This window comes from Solenopsis invicta, chromosome 6 (genome assembly GCF_016802725.1).
Source record: "Solenopsis invicta isolate M01_SB chromosome 6, UNIL_Sinv_3.0, whole genome shotgun sequence".
Taxonomy (NCBI): Eukaryota; Metazoa; Arthropoda; class Insecta; order Hymenoptera; family Formicidae; genus Solenopsis; species Solenopsis invicta.
Genome location: NC_052669.1, coordinates 12,446,336 through 12,467,140, shown reverse-complemented (window position 1 = coordinate 12,467,140; position 20,805 = coordinate 12,446,336). Strand labels below are relative to the sequence as shown.

Here is a 20,805-nt window from a genome sequence, read left to right as displayed (position 1 = left end):
GCTTATTGTTAGTCAATGCCTACAATGCCGTCAATCCTATATTAAAATTAAGGCAATGCCATGCAATTATGAACACTACCGCGTGCCCATTATCATACGCCAATGCCTGCACAAGAATTCTAAAGCTTTCCCGAAGTATTCAAAAATTTTTGTGCTCAACCCCATGATCGAAAAACCGACTCTGAAGTGAGCTCACCACTCCCCAACCACTGACGACAATGCCGTCAATATTATAGATCACTGCTTACTTTTTTCGGCAGTCCACTGCCGAAATTTTGTACACCAATGCCGGCTGTGAATTTCCCCTCGTTTATATTATTTATTTATCATAATTTACTTTATTGTTAATTTTAATACAATATTATTAAATATAATATTAATTTATGAATCTTAAATTATAGACTCAAATGAAATAAACAAATTCAATGTAAAATGCCAGTGTAATGAGCCAGACACTAAATGTCTGCGTGTACTATAATATATTTTTATGAAAATATTAAATAAAAGGGGGGATAGCAAATTTAATTCATTTTTGGACCTCAAATTTCAAATTTTTTTTATACCAAATAGTATTATTATATGAAACATTAATCTCAATAAAATTTCAAAATGATCATAGGTACGATTCCGAAGATACAAGGGAGTGAAAGTCATGATTTCCAGTTAGGATATATTGCATAAAGAAAAATACGTTGTTGATGTTCATATAAGTTCATGTATATTGAGGACATATTTTATCGTATGGCTTCATTAATTGTTTAGAGAATGAACAATCTACTATTCACCGTTGTTTCAACGATCTATTATTCACCGCTATTTTTTTTTATCGTCCAAGAATTCAATCTTCCTCAACTGAGAGCACCATTCTTTAGAGTCAAGTATACATCACTCGATAATGAAGAAAATAATCGACTTATTGGATTTCCTGAACTTCCGATAGATGATCTGTACTAGTTACTTCAGTCTCGGACCTTATCAAATACGCAATGCGATTTCATACTATGCAGAACATCAGAAAGAAGGAATATTCTTGGTGCAGAAGTTTAATCCAAGACCGAAGCACCTCGATAGCTTTGAACTGTGAGAAGTATGGCATTTTAGTTGAAGAACCTACATTGATTAAGGCGCATATGAAATTTTGTTATTGTGGTGTTCAGTATCATTACATTTTTATTTTGGTAAATAAAGCAAAAACTGGACGAGATATATTCTATTCGTGAGTACTATTGTACTTGTCAAAGTGGTGCTCGGACTGCAGATTGTTGCAGTCATGTAATGACAATTGTATGTTTTCTTGAATTTGGATACAAATACCCAATTCTGAAATATGCAATGTATCTATCACGATTCACAAAACAACTTTGCATAGTGAAAGGCAAGGGGACACACATTAAAAGAGCACCCCAATCTGTGAGAGGCAAGGGGACTCTCCGTAGAAAAATATCTCGATCCGTGAAAGGCGGTGTCACGTGTCACTTCAATTCCATTTATCTCGAATTTTCATACTAAACGAGAACTAAGGTTATATTTCAATCTGGCTTAAAAATTTATAAGAAATGATGTTTTACTTTGTTATATATGTTATATTTTATTCCTTGGTTTGAATACTTAAAGAGTTTCGTGTACTTTCATGAAGTGTGAGAAACCATCACTTTCAATCTTTTATATCTCCGGAACCGCGCTTATGCTCATCTTAAAATTTCTCTGGGATTAATGTTCCATTATATAGTACTATTTGGCATAAGAAAAGTTTGAATTTCGAGGTCCAAACAATAAACTAAAAAACAAATCTTTTTGCTGTCACTGTTTAGGTCATTTGGTTTTGACCATCTTCAATATACATAAATTTGCAAATAATCTAATTACACGGGAAGCATTTATTTGGACACAGTACAATTAGACACAAATCACTCACAGCGTTTGAACAGAAGAAAAATTACTAGGCACCAGTCGCTGTGATTGGCTGTGTCCAATTGTACTGTGTCCAAATGGATGCTTCCCTAATTACACAATCAGGGCTTCTCAAGTACTATTACGTCATTAAATGTACAAGTGATTGTGTAGTTGCATCTAAATTATTGAAGTCTAATATAAAACACACAATACAAATTTTTTTTATTATTTGCCGCTTATTAGAAGTCTATCTTTTGAAAGAACATTTTGCTTTTTCGTTCGTTGCACAGACACTCTAATGTCTATACATTTCTGTTGTCGTAACATGCTTAAAAAAAAATAACGTAAAACTAAAATTGTACTGACTGTTTTACATTAAACTTTGACAATAAGATGTAACTGCACAATTATTTGTATATTTAATGGCGTAACAATATTTGATAATATCTTGATTATGTATTATGACATATTATTCGCAAATTTATGTATACTAAAGATGGTCAAAACCAAATGACCGAAAATGTATGCAATAAATATATTAATATTTATATTTTTAATTTGATATTTAATATATATATTTTTTAAATATATTGTACATATGAATATCCAGTGCCTGGTTCATTATTAGCACTTTACATTGAATTTGTTTATAATATTGGTGTAATTTTATTGTATTGTACGTTATTTTATATAAATAAAATTTGGTATATAATTAAAATAATTATTTTTTTTTTTTAATTACAAATCAGTAATTTTTTTCCTTTTTTTAATTATAAGTTTAAAAATATACAAGTAATTTTAATAATAAGCTGTAAAAATGTAATCATTAAACTTTTAATAAAAGTTTAATAACTATGTTTTAAGTTTAATTAATTAAATTTAATTAATTTAGCTATTAATTTATTACATTAATCTATTGTTAATCGTCAATTTTTTTAAATGCAAAAAATTGGAAAACGTAAGATTTGACCCATGTCACGTAACGTATTTATATCGTAAAAAATTACCTAACCTACTTGACTACACATACTACTTGCAATTCAGTTTTATGAATTAGGTACATACAGTGCACAAAAAAATTTTGAACAATTATTTCTCATTAACTATTTCGCATGGTAACAAGTTGGTTTACCGTAAATAAGTAGAAGGTATATGATATAACATATTCACAATTTAATGAAATCAATAATTTTACTTGCGTATCTTTCCTTTGTCAGCAGACACTCCTGCTTCGCTTTTAATCCAGAAACTTTTTTTTCTCAGCCTACTTCTTATCTCTTTTTATATCTTTTCTACCTTTTTTATAAATCCATCTTTCACTTCTCTTGATTTCATTTTTATTTTTATCATGAGGAGGTAACCACTCTTGTATTCCGGTGTACAACCCGCTAGAAGTCCGTTGAATTCCTTTGAATTTCTCGAAGTTTGATGAAGTCCGGCGAAATCCGGCGTAGTCCGATGAAGTCTAACGTAGTCCGATAAAGTCCGAAGTTCACGAAGTCCATGAAGTTTGATGAAGTCCGGCGAAGTCTGATGAAATCCGGCAAAGTCCGATGAAGTCCGTCGTAGTCTGATGAAATCCAACGTAATTTAATGAAGTCGTAGTCTGATGAAGTACATGAAGTCCGCGAAGTTCGGTGAAGTCCGGTATAACCCCATGAAGTCCGAATTCCGCGAAGTTCGATGAATTCCGATGAAATCTTGAAGTCCGGTGTACACTTATTTTCTGAGTGATTATCTCCTCGTTTTATCAATACTTTTCTATTTACTATTGTTATTAAAAGCTGCTTTCAGATAAGATATTATTACTAACTTCGAACCTTTTTTTTTAATTATCTATTTATGAGATGGTTTAGAACATATATTTTATCTATCATTTTTTTCCTCTTTAAATCCTTGATTTGATAATATCATCGCCATTACTCTTAACCTCTTTCTTTCATTTTCGCTAGTACAGCTGTGTATATTTTATATATAGTTGATATCTTTATCATATTATAATAGTTAAATGTAAATATTATTATTATAATATAAGTATTGGTAATATTATCAACATTAATATAAATATATATGTTATTTTCTGTAAACAGGTTCTTATTCCTGTTTATAAACAAATGAAAGATGCTATGGCTAAACATACGGACGCAGATGTGATGGTTACATTTGCCTCTTTAAGAAGTGCTTATGAAAGCACCATGGAAACGCTACAATTTCCGCAAATCAGAACGATCGCTATAATCGCGGAAGGTATACCAGAAAATATGACTAGAAAATTAATTCTAGCGGCACAACGAAAGAACGTGACTATAATTGGACCAGCAACTGTAGGAGGAGTAAAACCGGGCTGTTTTAAAATTGGTAATACTGGCGGAATGATGGATAATATTTTGCATAGCAAGTTATATAGACCCGGCAGGTAATAAGTCTTCGGATGTGATAACAGTTCATATAGCACAGGATTTTGCAGCAATATAACCTTTCGTATTACGATACAATGTTTTAGAAACATTGTTAAAATATAGATTTGTAATATAATTTTAAGAATGCAATGTTGCAGCAATATCTTAAATTTATTGTGAAAATAAACTACTAAGATTTTATATATAAATATTTGTGTACATGTATACATATTTTTTGATTCATCAAGCTTATAAATAATTTTATATAAGAATCTATACTTTATTTATGTACGAGTCTTAGTTACGTGATTAGTAATGTAGAGCGATTTTTTGAAATGCTTAGTAGTAACAATTTCTGCATTAAGAAAAATTTTTTGAAACAAAATATAATTTAATTTTATAATTTTGAACTTATAGTAAAGTTTTAATATTAAATTGTAATAATAAGGCTTTTTAAAAATTGCAACGTTTTACATATAGTATTTAAATCACGAACAATCTGTAAGACATGTGTACAAATATCAAAAGTTAAGAAAACAATTATATGACTATAAATTTGCAATTGCACTATCAATGATATATTAACACGTATTATATTACATATTTTATGCAATAGTACGTATTATATAGAGAAAAGAAGGGGATGGAATAGGTTTTGTTTTTTTTTTAACAACTCAGTAAATAACGCGATTGTGTTATCAATACCAATCTTACAATACAATTCTTATCAATACCAATTTGTTAATTATAGAGTTTTACCAATCATTTTATAGACGTGTGTGAAGTTAGCATATCATATTTTGGCATCCCATGAAACAAGGATAGTTCTGCTCGCATCCACTATAGTTCTACAGTTCTGGATAAATTTTAGCAATAGTTCTATCGAATTACACCGAAAAAATATTTAAAAAAATGAGATGCTAACTTTCCGTTACACCTTCCAGCATCTCATCGAATTTTGATTGTATGAACCATAAACTACGAATATTCAAAGAATTCTATTGTTTTTATCCATTATATCAATAGTTCTGGTTCTTGTTAAATGCATTTCATACGCTAAAATGTAACATATCATATTTTGGCATCCCATAAAACAAAGATGCTATTGATAATTCTCAGTCCCTAATATCACATACATTACAGTGCTATCAAAAAACAATAACTAAACTATTTATTTATAATTATTATACACGTCCAAAGTGCTTAAATGTGATATGCTAGTTTCCCTATCAATAGTTCTGGTTTTGTACGAGAAAAAATTCATAGTTCTCAGTCTCTTATATCACTTTCATATTAGTTATATCAAAAAACAATAACTATTTATTTATAATTATTATACACATCCAAAGTGCTTAAATGTGATAAGATAGCATCACTATTGATAGATCTGGGTTTAAACGAGCATGAAATCATAGTTCTCATTCCCTAGTATCATTTACACTACAGTTCTATCCAGAAACAATTATTAAACCGTTTGTTTATAATTATTATACACATCCAGAGTGCTTAAATGTGATATGCTAGCCTCTCTATCTATAGTTCTGAATTTGAACGAGCATGAAATCATAGTTCTCACTCCTTAGTATCATATACATTATAGTTCTATTCAGAAACTATTATTAAACCATTTGTTTATAATTATTATACACGTCCAAAGTGCTTAAATATTAGCGTCACTATCGATAGTTCTGGGTTTGAATGAGCATGAAATTATAGTTCTCACTTTCTTTTATCATATACATTACAGTTCTAACCAGAAACAATTGTTAAACCATTTGTTTATAATTATTATACACGTCGAGAGTGCTTAATTACGATATGCTAGTGTCACTATCAATAGTTTTGGGTTTGTACGAGCATGAAATTATAGTTCTTAGGCCCCAGTATCACATACATCACAGTTCTATTAAAAAATAATAAATTGATTATAAATAAATAGTATAGTTATTGTTTTTTTTTTTTTTATAGAACTAATGTATGTAATATTCGGGACTAATAACTATGATTTTATGCTCGTACAAACCTAGGACTATCGATAGTGACGCTAGAATATCATATTTTAGCACTTTTGACCTGTATAATAATTTTAAATAAATAGTTTTGTTATTGTTTTTTGATAGAACTATAATGTATGTGTGATTAGGGTCTGAAAACTATCGATAGTGACGCAAGCATGTTACATTCCAGCGTGTGAAATGTATTTAATAATAATAAAAAAATTTTTTTATTGTTTTCATGGCCACAACTATTGATATGATGGGTGGAAACAGTAGAACTCTTTGAATATTCGTAGTTTATGGTTCATACATTCGAAATTCGATGAGATGCTGGAAGGTGTAACGAGAACTTAGCATCTCATTTTTTTAAATATTTTTTTTTAGTGTAATTCGATAGAACTATTGCTAAAAATTATCCAGAACTGTAAAACTATAGTGGATGCAAGCAGAACTGTCCTTGTTTTATGGGATGCCAAAATATGATATGCTAACTTCACACACGTATATTATAGGTAAAAGTTTATATATGTAAAGAATGATATACATATGGAATGATCATAATTTATAATTTACTAAAAAGTGTAAAAAGGATGCGTTTCTGTGTGAAAAGATCATGGAATACTAACAATTAATGTTACAAGAGGCACTTTTAATTATAAAAAATTACAAATTAATGATTCTTCATAATTTTTACATACTAATGAGTGCCACAAAACAAGAACATTTATTTTATGAACATTTTATGAAATATATTTCATTTGAAAAAAAATAGTTTTTTAAAAGTTATTTCTTTGGTTTAAAAAAACCATCCAACTTGAGAAATAATTAAAAAATTATTTTTTTTAATAATTTTTTTACTATTAGTAAACAGTATCCCAATTAGCACACAATACTTAAAAAATGTTTTCAAAAACATTTAAAAAATATTTATAAAAACGTTAAAAATAATTAAAACGTTAAGTGCCCTTTTTCTCATTAAAAAAATGTTTATTTTAATGTTTAAAAAAATGTTTTTTAAATATTATAAAAACGTTTTTTAAACATTTAAAGAAAACGTTTATTAAACGTTAAAGAAACGTTTGTTTAAGGAAGCATAAATGAGCAAAACAATATAAAAAAAAAAATTTTTTTAAACTTTTGCAATAGAAAAATTTTTCAAAAGCCTTAAAATTTGTGGATTGAGTCCTTTTTAACATTAAACAAATGTTGTTTTAATATTAAGGTTTTTTCTTAAGAATTTTTTTTTGGAAATTCCATGCGGTCACCCATTCAAGTTGCGATTCCGGTGAACGTTGCTTGACCTCTGTGATCGCTGCAAACCGATCCCCCGTGATGATCTGTAAACACTTTGTGCTAATACATGTACATTACTGATAGATCAGGTCAATACATGTTATTGAAAAGACGAAATATACGAATATATAATTAAAGTATATTATTTATATAAATATATATAATTGAGTTAATTTTTTACTGATTTTTATAGATGGTATTGAAACATTTTTTAAGTGAATTTTAAAATCAATAATAATTGAAAAATAAATAGCTTAAATGTTAAATAAATAATAAATAAACATAATTTTATAGATGAAAAATAAATAAAAAAATTAATATTAACTTTTAAACACGTAAGTGGGTTTGAGAGACCCCATATGAATTTTCGAACGCTTCCTGTGTGAAGACGAAATGAGATAGGAGGCTTGGACCAAAACGTAAAAAAAGTTGGAAATCTCCTCTTTCGATTAATATGGTTGATCAACTTTTTTGGTCAACTAGAATTTGAATGGCTCGGCAACAAAGTTTTGTTAGGGTCAATGCGACTCATATAGTGTGTAAGTGAAACATTTTTTGTGAGTATTTTATATAAAAGCTGGACAAAATACGTTCGAACAAGTCGATTCGCAGATATTACTCGCATATACTCTGTCTAAAGTTGGAATACTAAAAAATGCTGTAGAAAAGGGAGTTTTTCCGAAATATATCATGAAACATATTAATTTTTAATTTTAGACACGATTTAATCAAAATTCCTCATATTTGCCTTGTTACATAAGTACATTTTTTAATAGAAATGACAATGATATAATTTGTTTTTTGAAAGTACGAATCTTTAGCTTTAAAACGCCGTATTGCAAAGTCTTTAAAAGTTTTTCATTGCAAAGATATGATTTTTTTTTTTTAAGTAAATTTTTAGATGCCCAAAAATACCTCATATTCTCCATGTTACATAATTATACTTTTTAAAAGGAATGACTTTGCCAAATTTTATTTTGAAAGTGTGACTCTTTAGCTTTAAAACGCCGTATTTGAAAGTCCTTAAAAGTTTTTTGTTGCGAAGATATGATTTTTTGAAGGAAAAGTAGATTTTTGACCAATTTTTCATTTTTGCTTAATAGTTTTGCCTTTATAACTTCACAATAAATTATTTTTTTGGCAATGCTGATTGTGCAGTCACACTCATGAGATATTGAATTTTTATTTAAAAAAAAAAAATTCTAAAAAATTGATTGTAATCAAAATTATAGTTTCTCAAAGTTGAAAAAGTCTCCCAGACCCGAAAATGTGTTTCCGTATTTTACAGGATCGGTGTGTTTAAGGGTTAAATAAACATGAAATAAATATTAAATAAAAATTTTAAAAATGCTTACTAAAATCATTTTTTTAATTAAATAATTCATGAAAAATAAATACTTAAACAACATTCAATAAACGTTTAAAAAGTGTTTATTTAAAAAAAATTAAAATAAATATTAAATAAATATTAAGTTAAAGTTGAATAAATGATAAATTAATGTTTTTAAAAAATGTTTTTTTAAATGAAAAATTAATGTGAAATAAATATTAAATTAATGTTGAATAAATGTTAAATTAATATTTAAGGCTCCTGAGAACTCGCCGCGGCCATATTGAAGTCGTGAAGTCAGAAGCGAGAAATTGTGTGAAATGACACGTAATTTTGTCCGACATGCCATTTGTAAATAAAGCCAATTTGGATAAAACAGACTAAGCAGATGACTTTAAAACACTTTTAAATATCGGTCACGACTATCGTTTTTTCGCCTAACAGTCAGTAAATAGTTGTAAAAAGCATGTAAAGTGAAGCTATTGAAATAGGAAAACACATGAGCACGCAATTTTGTCCGACGTGCCATTTCTAAATAATGCCAATTTGGATAAAACAGACTAATCATATGGCTTTAAAACACTTCTAAATATCGGTCACAACTATCCTTTTTTCGTTTAGCAGTCAGTAAATAGTCGTAAAAAGCATGTAAAGTGACGTCTATTCAGACAAGAAAATACACGGATAGCTATTGAAAAGAGTGAAAAAGGTACTTTTATGTATAAAATTCAAAGAAACTTTACTCGCGGTCTATTTTTACGAATTTGGTAAATACGAGACAAGTCATATTTTCACAATGAAACACATAATAACGAAATGACATGCACGATAACATTTTATCGTCAATGTCACGTTTCACGTGTATTAGTTCTAATTTTGTCCGCGACGAAATGTTGCTACCGTCAATGCGGAGTTCTCGGCTGAGGAGTCAGGAGCCTTAAAAAAAAAATTTTTTTTATGAAAAATTAATGTGAAATAAATATTAAATAAATGTTAAATAAACGTTAAATAAATATTTTCCCAAATCATTATTTTAAATATTTAATTAATGTTAAATAAATGTTAAATAAACGTTAAATAAATATTAAATAAATATTTTCTCTAAATCATTCTTTTAAATATTTAATTAATGTTAAATAAACATTTAATAAATGTTTAATAAATATTTTTGTTATAATGAATTGTACAATGAAAAATTAATATTAAATAAATATTAAAAAAACATTTAAAAAATATTATGTGCTGATTGGGATGCAGCGTCCACTACAAGATTGTCACAAGAGCGGTTTTACGTTTGTAATACAAATGTCTTGTAACAATCTCATAACCTCTCTCACATGATATAATTTTATATGCCAAATTCATACACACATTGCGGCATACATCAAGCTTAATTGCATTATTTGAAAATTACAGTCAAGGTCTTTCAATAAGATTAAAATTAAAAAATTAATATCTAACATACTTCTCAAAATTACATAAAAAGTATATAATCGCTGCTACCTTCAAACTGAAATTCAATTTTTACAAAAACGCAGTAAACAATAATGACCAGTAACGACTCAACATGTCTAAATAGTCTGTAACGCAATAATTCTAACGATCTTAGAACTCAACGCAAATTATGTAAGATATCATAGTATTTTATCATTTTATACGTATCTGACGATCTTTATTTTTCTTCTGTAATACATATTATATTAATACGTTATTAATAGCACATTCCAAATTAATTTATGTAAATATTTTTTTAACTTTGGGCACTTGTATACATGTCTGAGATTATTTGTTCTAATTAAAAATACCTTAATTATAACATTACAAAGTATTGTACAGTATTATTATATTATAATATTGCTGCTATTACAATTGCTATTGTATTACAGTTTCTAAAAGTTATATTTTTAAAAACGGATATTTTACCGTTACTTCAATTACAGGAACATTTTGCAATGTTGCAATAAAATATTTCTGTAATGTTTCTGCAATGTTTCTGTGTTGTATGACAGTTTATGAAATCAGTTGATTTTATTAATATTGTTATTTTCAGTGTTGCTTATGTTTCTCGTTCCGGTGGCATGTCAAACGAATTAAATAATATAATCTCTAAAGCTTCCAACGGCGTATTAGAGGGTGTTGCTATTGGTGGAGATCGATATCCAGGAACTACATTTATGAATCATATAATACGTTATCAAAACAATCCAGATGCGAAAGTAATTGTACTGCTTGGAGAAGTTGGTGGTGTTGAAGAATACGAAGTATGTCAAGCATTAAAAACAGGCAGAATTACGAAGCCATTGATAGCTTGGTGTATCGGTACTTGTGCTAGCATGTTCAATTCTGAAGTGCAATTTGGTCATGCCGGCTCAATTGCAAATTCCAATCTTGAAACGGCATATGAGAAAAATGCAGCGTTGAAGGCTGCCGGCGCATACGTCCCAAATAGTTTTGACAATCTGGGTGATCTTATACAAACTGTTTACGAGCAATTGGTAAAAGATGGCACAATAGTGCCGGAACCCGAAGTTCCGGTGCCGACAGTACCAATGGATTATGGATGGGCCAGGGTAAATTTTATTTATCTGTTGATTTACTATAATTTACTTTTGATATTAAAACGGAAATCGTAATAATACATAAAAATAATATAATATAAAAACAATATAAAGTAAAAATGAACTTATACATCACCCCAGACAGCACAGTGACATTTTAAAAACATACTTAAAACGTATTGGACGTTTTGGACATATTAACCCGTAATGGTCACACTTTCAAATAATAACATAATGGTCACATGGGGTCCACTGGACCCCCATGCACAAAATGGTGGTGATTTGTGAACATTTTATGTTGACATATGTGTATTAAGTAATATATGGTATTGAAAAAATAAAACTTATAATTAAAGCATATTATGTACATAACTTGGATGGGTGACCGCTTGAAAATTTCTAGAAAAAATTTTTGAGAAAGGTTCTGGATTTTTTTAACTTCAAAAAACATTTTTATTTTATTTAACGTTAAAAAAGCGGTTTTTTAGTATTCTAATATAAATATTTTTTTGTAAGGGTTTGGGAAAATATCCCTGTTCGTGTGTCATAGACGTTCGACGGATCTTTTGTACCAAAAAAAGATGTCCAATGTCCAAAAATACACGTTCGATGGACGTGGACATCCATTGGACGTCCATGTACAATCTGGGCTCAAGGCTTGCCGTTTGTTGCATGCGGTCTAAATTAAGCTCTAAAATCCAATTGAGAGCACATTTCATACGAAATGCTTCGTAATAAAAGTAAAACCCCTCGTGCGATTTTAAAAAATTACTAAAAAAGCGAAAGCAAAATATTGCAAGCAAACATAGAAAAATTTTTGAATAAAATGGTTATTTAAAAAATGTCCAAACAATTTGGAAAGGTCCAAATGTAAACATACTTTGTACGTTGTATAACGAACGTTTTTAAAACGTTCATATTAAATCCATGAACATTTGGATCGAACTGAAACCTAAACTAGACGTTCAATGGATGTCCTATGCTGTCTGGGACATATAGAATACAATATGACAGTTTAGAAATATTGCAGAAACGTTGCAAAGTTGTTACAACTTTGTTGGAATAAGAATTATGCTATATGAAAAATTGCTCTATACCAAGGATATACAGGGTGATTCAGAACGACCCAAATGTCCTTAAGTAAATGCCCTAAATGTAAAGACGTTCTTGGGTCAATTTTGAGATGATTTTTTTCTATACAAAAATTTTGTCTGGCGCTTACTTTTGGAATTATAACAGGATAAAGTTAGCTAATTATGGGCCGTAGACAAATAAACAGAGGCGGCGCTAGAGAACCTCTAGGAGAGAAAATTGCCAACTGGGGTTACGTGACCGACTCTATGATTAGTTGGCATAACTGTACAGATTTTGCATGACAACATCAATGCCGCCAAGCATCACGCGGAACCACCGATGGTTCTTCGCGACGAAGCTCGTTAACGCATTGACATTGCAATGCAAAATCTGCAGTTATGCCAGCGAATTACAGTTGGTCACGTGACCCCAGTTGGCGATTCTCTTTTCTAGAGGTTCTCTAGGCGGCGCAACTCACCGTCCGATCCCGCTTACGCGGGACACCCTTGCGATTAACTGTCTGACAATGAGAATTATTCCGGCGCATAAAAGTATAAAACGCACTCATACGCTTGCGCGCGCGCGCGCTTACATCCCCCCTTTTTTCTCCCTCTCTCTCTTTCTCTCTCTCTCTCTGTCTATCACTTACTTTGTAGCCTTGTATAGAATGGACGGTTTTACTGTTGCAACTTGGATGAATTTTACAAATAATTTTAATAAAATAAATAATTTATTAAATATTTTTATTAATTTTTTATTAATAAAAAGTAGCTTAATTTTATTATTATAGGTAAGTACACTATTATTAATTAATTTAAAAAGTAATAAAGATAATGTAATTGTAAAATATAATAGCAAAAGTTTAAAAAAAAAGTAAAAAAAATATTGCGGAGGTTTGAACCCGGTCCGCCACGGAAGGAAAAATGTAACGCTAGAGAACTTAGCCTTCTCAGCCACGATACTCTCTTGGACAGTAATTTAAGATTCTAGTACTTAACGTACAAACGTCCAAATGTTAAACTTTAATTGTAATTTTCTTAAAAAGTAAGGCTTATTCACGCTAATCTTTTTATACTTTTAATACATTTGTTCCCCCCTTTCGAGTGAGCTATGATTCATCTCATTTGGCATTTTATAGTTCTTGCCTACTCCTTGTTAGTGTATTTCTTGACGTTAATTCGTTACATAAGAAGGCGTTTTTGTGCTACTTTTCCACGTAATGATCGTGAAAATCATCCAAGTTGCAATAGTAAAAACGTCGAATCTGTACAAGGTAAGTGACAGAGAGGGGGGTGGGGGGAGGTAGGGAGAGGAAAGGAGGGAGGGAGGAAGAGAGGGGAAAAGGGGGGAGAGAGAGAGCGATTGATTGATTTATTGATTGATTGATTGATTGACCTTTATTTTAGCTTTCACAGCTATTTCTTGTACACAATTATTATACATACATTAACTATATATTAACATTAACTGAAATATATTCTTTTAACAATCTCTTAAACGCTACTAATTTTCTACATTGCTTAACTACAGTGGGTAACGAATTATACATTTTTATACCTTTATAAAAAAGGCTTCTTTGAGCACTTCTAGTGCACTTTTATAGAAAGTTACTACTAAGTTTTCTGTCTGCCTCGTTTGTCTATTGCATTCTTCTTTCACTATCTCTATTTTATTGTTTAACGCTTCCGAAGCTATGTCATTTAATATTTTAAAAATAAATACATTAACGCTATAACATAACCATTGCTTTACAGACATGAACTGTAAGGCATGTAGCATGTGTTTAATTTTGATAAATCTATTGCACTGTAGAATTACTCTTATGGCACTGTTTTGAACTATCTGAAGTTTATTCAATTGCGTTTCACCCATCCCAACTAATAGAGTAACACAGTACTTGAAATGAGGTGCTATGATGGACTTGTACACAATACATCTGGTATGTGCTGATACGAAGTTACCTATTCTATTTAAAAAGTCTTTTTTCTTATTTTCTTAAGTGTATAATCGCAGTGGTCCTGAAATCTAAATCTAGCATTATACCTAAATATTTCGTGGTTGATACCCGTTCTATTTCAATTTTATCCAGACACTTCACGGCAGTATTACCTCTTAATTCTTTTCTAATACTTCTAACTATCATATATTTTGTTTTATCTGCGTTTATTTTTAACTTATTTATATTCATCCAATGTTCGATTACATTAAAAGTTATATTCATTTTGGTTGCTATTAATTTATTGCTATTAATACTTTTTATATAATATGAATTAAATTTATCGGCTATATTGCACTCTTTGATATCGCCTCTACATCCGCACTACTTTCTCCACTTACATATATAAGCGTGTCATCTGCAAACATTTTTATATTGCACCCTTTTGGACAGACTTCAATTATACCATTTATATATATTATAAATAGCAAAGGTCCTAGTACTGAACTTTGTGGCACTCCATATTTTGTAGACAATAATTTAGACCATAATTGATTGAATCGTACCTGTTAGTTTCTATTATTTAAGTATGATTTGAACCACTCTAAGGTCATTCCTCTAATTCCGTATTGATACATTTTTTTCTAGCAATCTTTATCTATTGTTTCAAACGCTCTCTTAAGATCCATGAAGATTACTTCTACTATTTTTCCTTCGCTCACTATTAATTTCCATTCGTCTATGACGGATTGAATCGCTGTTTCACACGAATAATATTTTTTAAATTTTGCCTGATGCTCTGTTATAATACCGTTTGTTTCCAAATATGTTTCAAATTGTTCTTTTACTACTATTTCTAGCACTTTTTCATATATTGGTAACATATTAATAGGCTTATATTTGCTCGCTTTTTTGGCTGTATCTATCTTTGGGATCGGTGTTATAGTAGAGGTTTTCCAACCTTCCGGACAGTGACTTTGTCTTAAAAAATTTTTTATAAAAATCGCAAATTTTGTTTTTATTACAGGAAAAGCTACCTTCAATATATCACTAGTTATTCTCTCTTCCGTACCTTTCTTTTTTGGTAATCCCATAACTATTTCTTCTAGCTGCTCTAGTGTAACAACCTCAAAACTTTCCATAATTTCTTTGTTCTCGATAGTATAAATAGTTTTCTTATTTATATTCATTCAAAATTCAATTATATCACTGCCGGATCTATCTACCTTTATAGAGTTTACTATACTATTCATACTTTGTATATAATATAAATTAAATTTATCGGCTATATTACACTCTTCGATATTGCCTAAGATCTCAAAATCTATATTTCTTATTTCCTTTATACCTACTGGCTCGCCTCTAATTATTTCTTTCCAGGTTTTCCACATAGTCGTAGGATTTTCTTTATTAAGATCTATCATACTTTTGTAATATTCTTTCTTTTTTTCCTTGATTAATTTTACTGCTCCATTTCTTTCAATTTTATACTGTGACCAATTTTGTTCGGTATTGTCATACAATGCTTTCCTATATGCCTTCTCCCTCCTATCCGCAGCCTCTCTTATCTCATCTAAGAACTATTTTTTTCCCTCCCATACTTTTGGAATTCTAAATTTTTTCTTCGGTGCCATTACATCTAACGCATCTATTATACTGTTAACAAATTTTTTCGCTCTCTCACTCACATCCACACTGCCATTCACATTGCCATCCTTGACTTTCCTGTAATTTGTTTTTTACTAATATAACAAATTCGTCTTCATCGAACTCTTTGTAATTTCTAGCGTTAAATTCCCTGTATTTATTTTCATTTTTACTCACATTTAATTCTACTTTTAGCCACGCATGGTCCGTAATCTTAGGTTCATGAATTACTTGTACTATTTTATTATTATTAGAGAAAATTAAATCTATAATTGTCTGACTGTCTTTCGTAATTCTCGTCAGTTCGTTCACATACTGTTTCATGCTCAAAATTAACATTGTCTCTTGTAATTCTTCGCATAAAACGAGTCCGTCGAAAGGTCTATATTAAAATCTCCTATTACCATGCATTCTCTCTTTATTATTAACTCCTTTACTATATTCTCAAAAAATCTCATGAAATCCCCGTGCGATGCGCTTGGTGAGTGATATATTACCATCATCACTCCTTTATAAAGTTTTTCTTTCATTTCTATCGCAGCACACCAGCAATTTGATTCTAACTTTTTTATTAATACTATCATATCTAATATTGTCTCTTATATACATAATAACTTCCCCTGTATTTCTATTTTTGGCATCGCATCTAATTACAGAGTAACCCGACACATTTACTTCATTGTCTTCTATGTCACTAATTAGCCTGATCTCCGACATTGCTATCATCACAGGATTTATCTTCTTCATAACCTGATGCTGCAGTTCGTCTGTGTGCGCTGGTAAGCTCTGCGCATTTGTATATAATTATTTCTTCTTTCTTTGGTAGTTGTTATTTTGTATCCTCCCAATCTGCTCTCCTCTTCTCTTCCTGTAACGCCCTCTTAAAAGTTGAACATTCTCGACTGATGGCTTCATGTTCGTCATTTATTTTTAGATTGTATGTTCTATTTTTGAACATACAATTCACATATTTGCTCTCCGTCGCTGTGCAAACACGCGAGCTATGATTTCCTGCGCATTTGCAGCATATTTCTTCTCTCGTACAATTTTTAGCAATGTAGAAGTACCCCCAGCATTTAAAACATTTTTTGACACTGATGTGATTAAATACAGGACATTTCTTCCATCCTATATTTAGTTTTGATTTCTTCAATGTCAGCTCATGCGTCTCTTCATCTACTTCCATTATTATCAATCCTTCTTCATTTCCTCTTTTTTGATTGTTACTCTTTTCTTTAACTATTCTCTTCACAATTCGCATATTTACTGCATCTATTTTATTCCGCTTCTTAATTGTATTTATAAGTTTATTATCATCTAAGTTTATCTCTTCTAAATTAATGTTAACAATTTTTACTTTTGGTTTTGATTGAAACGACTCGAGCACTTTATAATTCTCTCCCAGCTTAGCTTGTACTGTTTTTTTTTTTTTTCAATTTATTTACCTCTTCTTCAGTTTCACAACTTATAATTACTACTCCTTTGCTTCCTTTCTTTAATTTCGTTAATCCCATTTCCATATTTTTTATATCTACCTTCTCTTTTATTACTTTTTTTGTGTCTTCACTCTCCTGCTGCAATTTTGGTTTAACTATTATAACGTTTTCTTTCTTCTTTTCTTTAATCGCTTCACTGTAGCTTCTTTATGGTCCTTCCTTTAATCCATATACTGTTCCTTGTATCATTTTTTTTTCAAGTTTTCCAATTCTTGCCTTTCCTTTTCTAATTCTTCTTGAACTACTTCTTTAATCATTATTTTAATTTTATTTTTACGCACCGCCTCATCTTTTATTTCTTTTACAGCTCTTATAATCCAATTTATTTTTAAATCAATGCCTGACCCTTTACTTCCACTGCTCATTGTTGTGACCGCTTCTGTAGACCCTACAGATCCTGTCGTTGATGTCCTATCTCTTCCTATCAGTGTCGCTACTTTCTCAATGTCAATCAAGAATTCTTCAAATGAGCCTTTATACGACTTTCTTGGTTTCTGTCGAGAATTTTATGCTTATTTACACATCCTGGATGGTAAAAAAGCTTTGGGCAAGTTTTACATCTAATAACTTTGCTCTTAATTGCCTTCCTACATGCCGAGCATCGGTATTCTGCATATTCTTTGTCCATGCTGATAATTACCGGCCGAAACCGTTAATATCAGCATAAGCGATCTGTCACCTATGATCCACTTACACACGTCAGCACTATTGTGTCCACGTATAATGTCTACTTGTGAGACTTCGATGTCCCAAACAATAAATTCACTGCTCATATTCACAGATCGCTATATCCCGGCTAGATAACTTTCACAGCTATTCCCGGTCTATGGCGGCGTAAGTCAATCAACCATTGAACTATACTCTAACTGGAATGGGCACTGTCATATAACGTCCATAAGCGGAAAACGTGATAGAAATAGCATGATGCGAGGGGCCACCTCTCTTTTTCTAAGCGTTCTCTGCGCATGCGTTATCATTCACCTTACATTCCTACTCAAAAGTTAAATTTCTTCTTTGTTTTCATGTTGATACAGCATGTAACGGAATTCGTGGAAACGAGGAAGAAATTAACTTTTACTTAAAAAGTTACTTAAATACTTAAAAAAATATAATACAATTTTGCTTTTGTTTTATTTATGTATGTCACTCAAGTCGTTCGTTTATCTATTCTCATGTGCTGGTACTACAAAACTTTCTAACGTGACTGTACTGACAAAGAGAGGTAGCTCTCTCTCGTCACGTTTTCTGACAGCTAGTGCCCATTCCAGTTAGAGTACAGTTCAATGCAATCAACTTATTTTATGTCTTTTTTCACTTTAAACTACTCATTTACGGAGCGACTCTCAACATGTCTTCTCCTTGCGAGAAAGAATGGGGGGGGGGAGCTGTCGTATTCGTGTGTGCGCGCGCGCTTGTGTGTGTGTGTGTGTGTGTGTAGTTATTAGTGAAAATGAATTATTAATGAAAAGAAAGAAAACTCATTTTAAATATTCAGTTTTTCTATTATAACGACTAAAGTATTGAAGTTAGGTAAAATATATATATATATATATATATATATATATATATATATGACCTTTGTTGTAGAGTTTATCACGAGCTTCATTTTTTGTTTGAACCTTTTTTGTAAAATAAATATTTTTTAAATAATTATAAGAAAAATAGCAAACAAATACTCAAACTTTTTATAATTGTAACTTTTTAACAAAGGGCGAACAACGGTTAAAACTTGTTGGAGGTTACTCAAGGCCATGCCTTTGACAATGTTGTGTATATGTATGCCAAGCTCCAAATTATTGGAGGGTGGTCTCTATCTTTAAAAAATTACCTAATTTTTTAACATTATTATACAATATAAGTTGTTTACATTGTTTTTACATTATACATTGTTTTTGCTTAATCTTTTATTGCACTTTTTTCTAGTAAATATACTTTGTAAAATTATTTGGGGGTTTTTGATGTCGCTGATAAGGGAAACCCGCTAGCAGTAGATCATCGATTTAATAAAATTTTATGGGTGTAGTATTCACTTCTGGTGGGTTTCTCTTGTGTATATAAGAGAAATGATACATTTAAAATGTGTAATTTTGCATCCGAAATTGACATTAAGAATAAAAAATAGCAGTAATTATGTAATGTGGTAGTCGAGAGATCTTACATTAGATGACACTGAAATTGAAGATGAGAACAGATAATGTGTTTATGATTGCGCTTGACAAAGAACGTTAGCTTGGCCTTAGCATTATTCCCATTATCTCTTTGCCACGCGCAACCACGTGCCGATCGATTCTCCGTCAGAGAAAAATCTGTAATACGAACGTCGAATGAATTTGGCCGACATTCCAACTTAGCGATGTTTCACAAATCACAGTAAGATTATAAAAAAATTATAGAGGAGAAGAGGGTAATATGGCACTCATTTTCATTTTATAGAATAACTTTGTTTATAATTAATATTTTCTATTGAAACTTGAACGATTACATTCGTTAGAATGCTGTTTGACAGATTCTAGGCTCAAAGTAATGAGATATTTATTATTTAGGACGTAATTTATAAAAATTTATTGCCCTGCATAATCGGTGGCAGAAAAAAAGTGGTTGTAATATAGCTATCTATAAAAATAATTTTAAAAAATTAGTTTAGCTTAAAAGAAATACAGTCTTGTTACAAAATTATGTATTTTTAATTTTCCATTGTTTAGAACTTTCCTGCGTTCAGAAACTTTAGAAATAGCATTAGAAATTTAGTTAGAAATATCATTTTATCCCTGTTTAATATGAAACAACAAGCATAAAACGATGTCTTTAATGTTTCTAGACATCGCTCTCTAGAATGACGATTGATTTATCGAAGAAATATTTCGATATAAAAATTTTGCTTAAAAAGCCATATTAATGAAATTCCATGTTATTGTTTTAACTTTGTATAACTCGTAATTTGTATAGCCGAATAAAAAGGTAAATAACAAAAAACACTCAAGTATGTGTACATTCGTGTGATAATACACTCAAGTTTAAGAATAATAAGGAAGTATGAGTAATTAAAGGTTAAAAGTGTACCTCAAAAAAGTTTAGAAGTGCTCAAAAGTAAAAATGCCTTATAACAATTGTCACTTATTATGTATTGTCATATTATAGCGTTACTAAAAAACGCTAGGGCTACTAAATGAATAACTTCATAT

General features: G+C 30.3%; 1 protein-coding gene across 3 annotated transcripts in view; it reads left to right on the top strand.

Moving 5' to 3' along the window:
• The window catches only part of LOC105207846 (ATP-citrate synthase), a 149,791-nt gene that overhangs the window by 104,946 nt on the left and 24,040 nt on the right, over nt 1-20,805 (top strand). For all 3 annotated transcript variants that reach the window (XM_039451190.1, XM_039451189.1, XM_039451191.1), the window contains exons 7-8: nt 3,984-4,309; nt 10,963-11,482. In XM_039451190.1, coding sequence (XP_039307124.1) covers nt 3,984-4,309; nt 10,963-11,482 — 846 coding nt within the window. The remainder of the gene's footprint in view (nt 1-3,983; nt 4,310-10,962; nt 11,483-20,805) is intronic.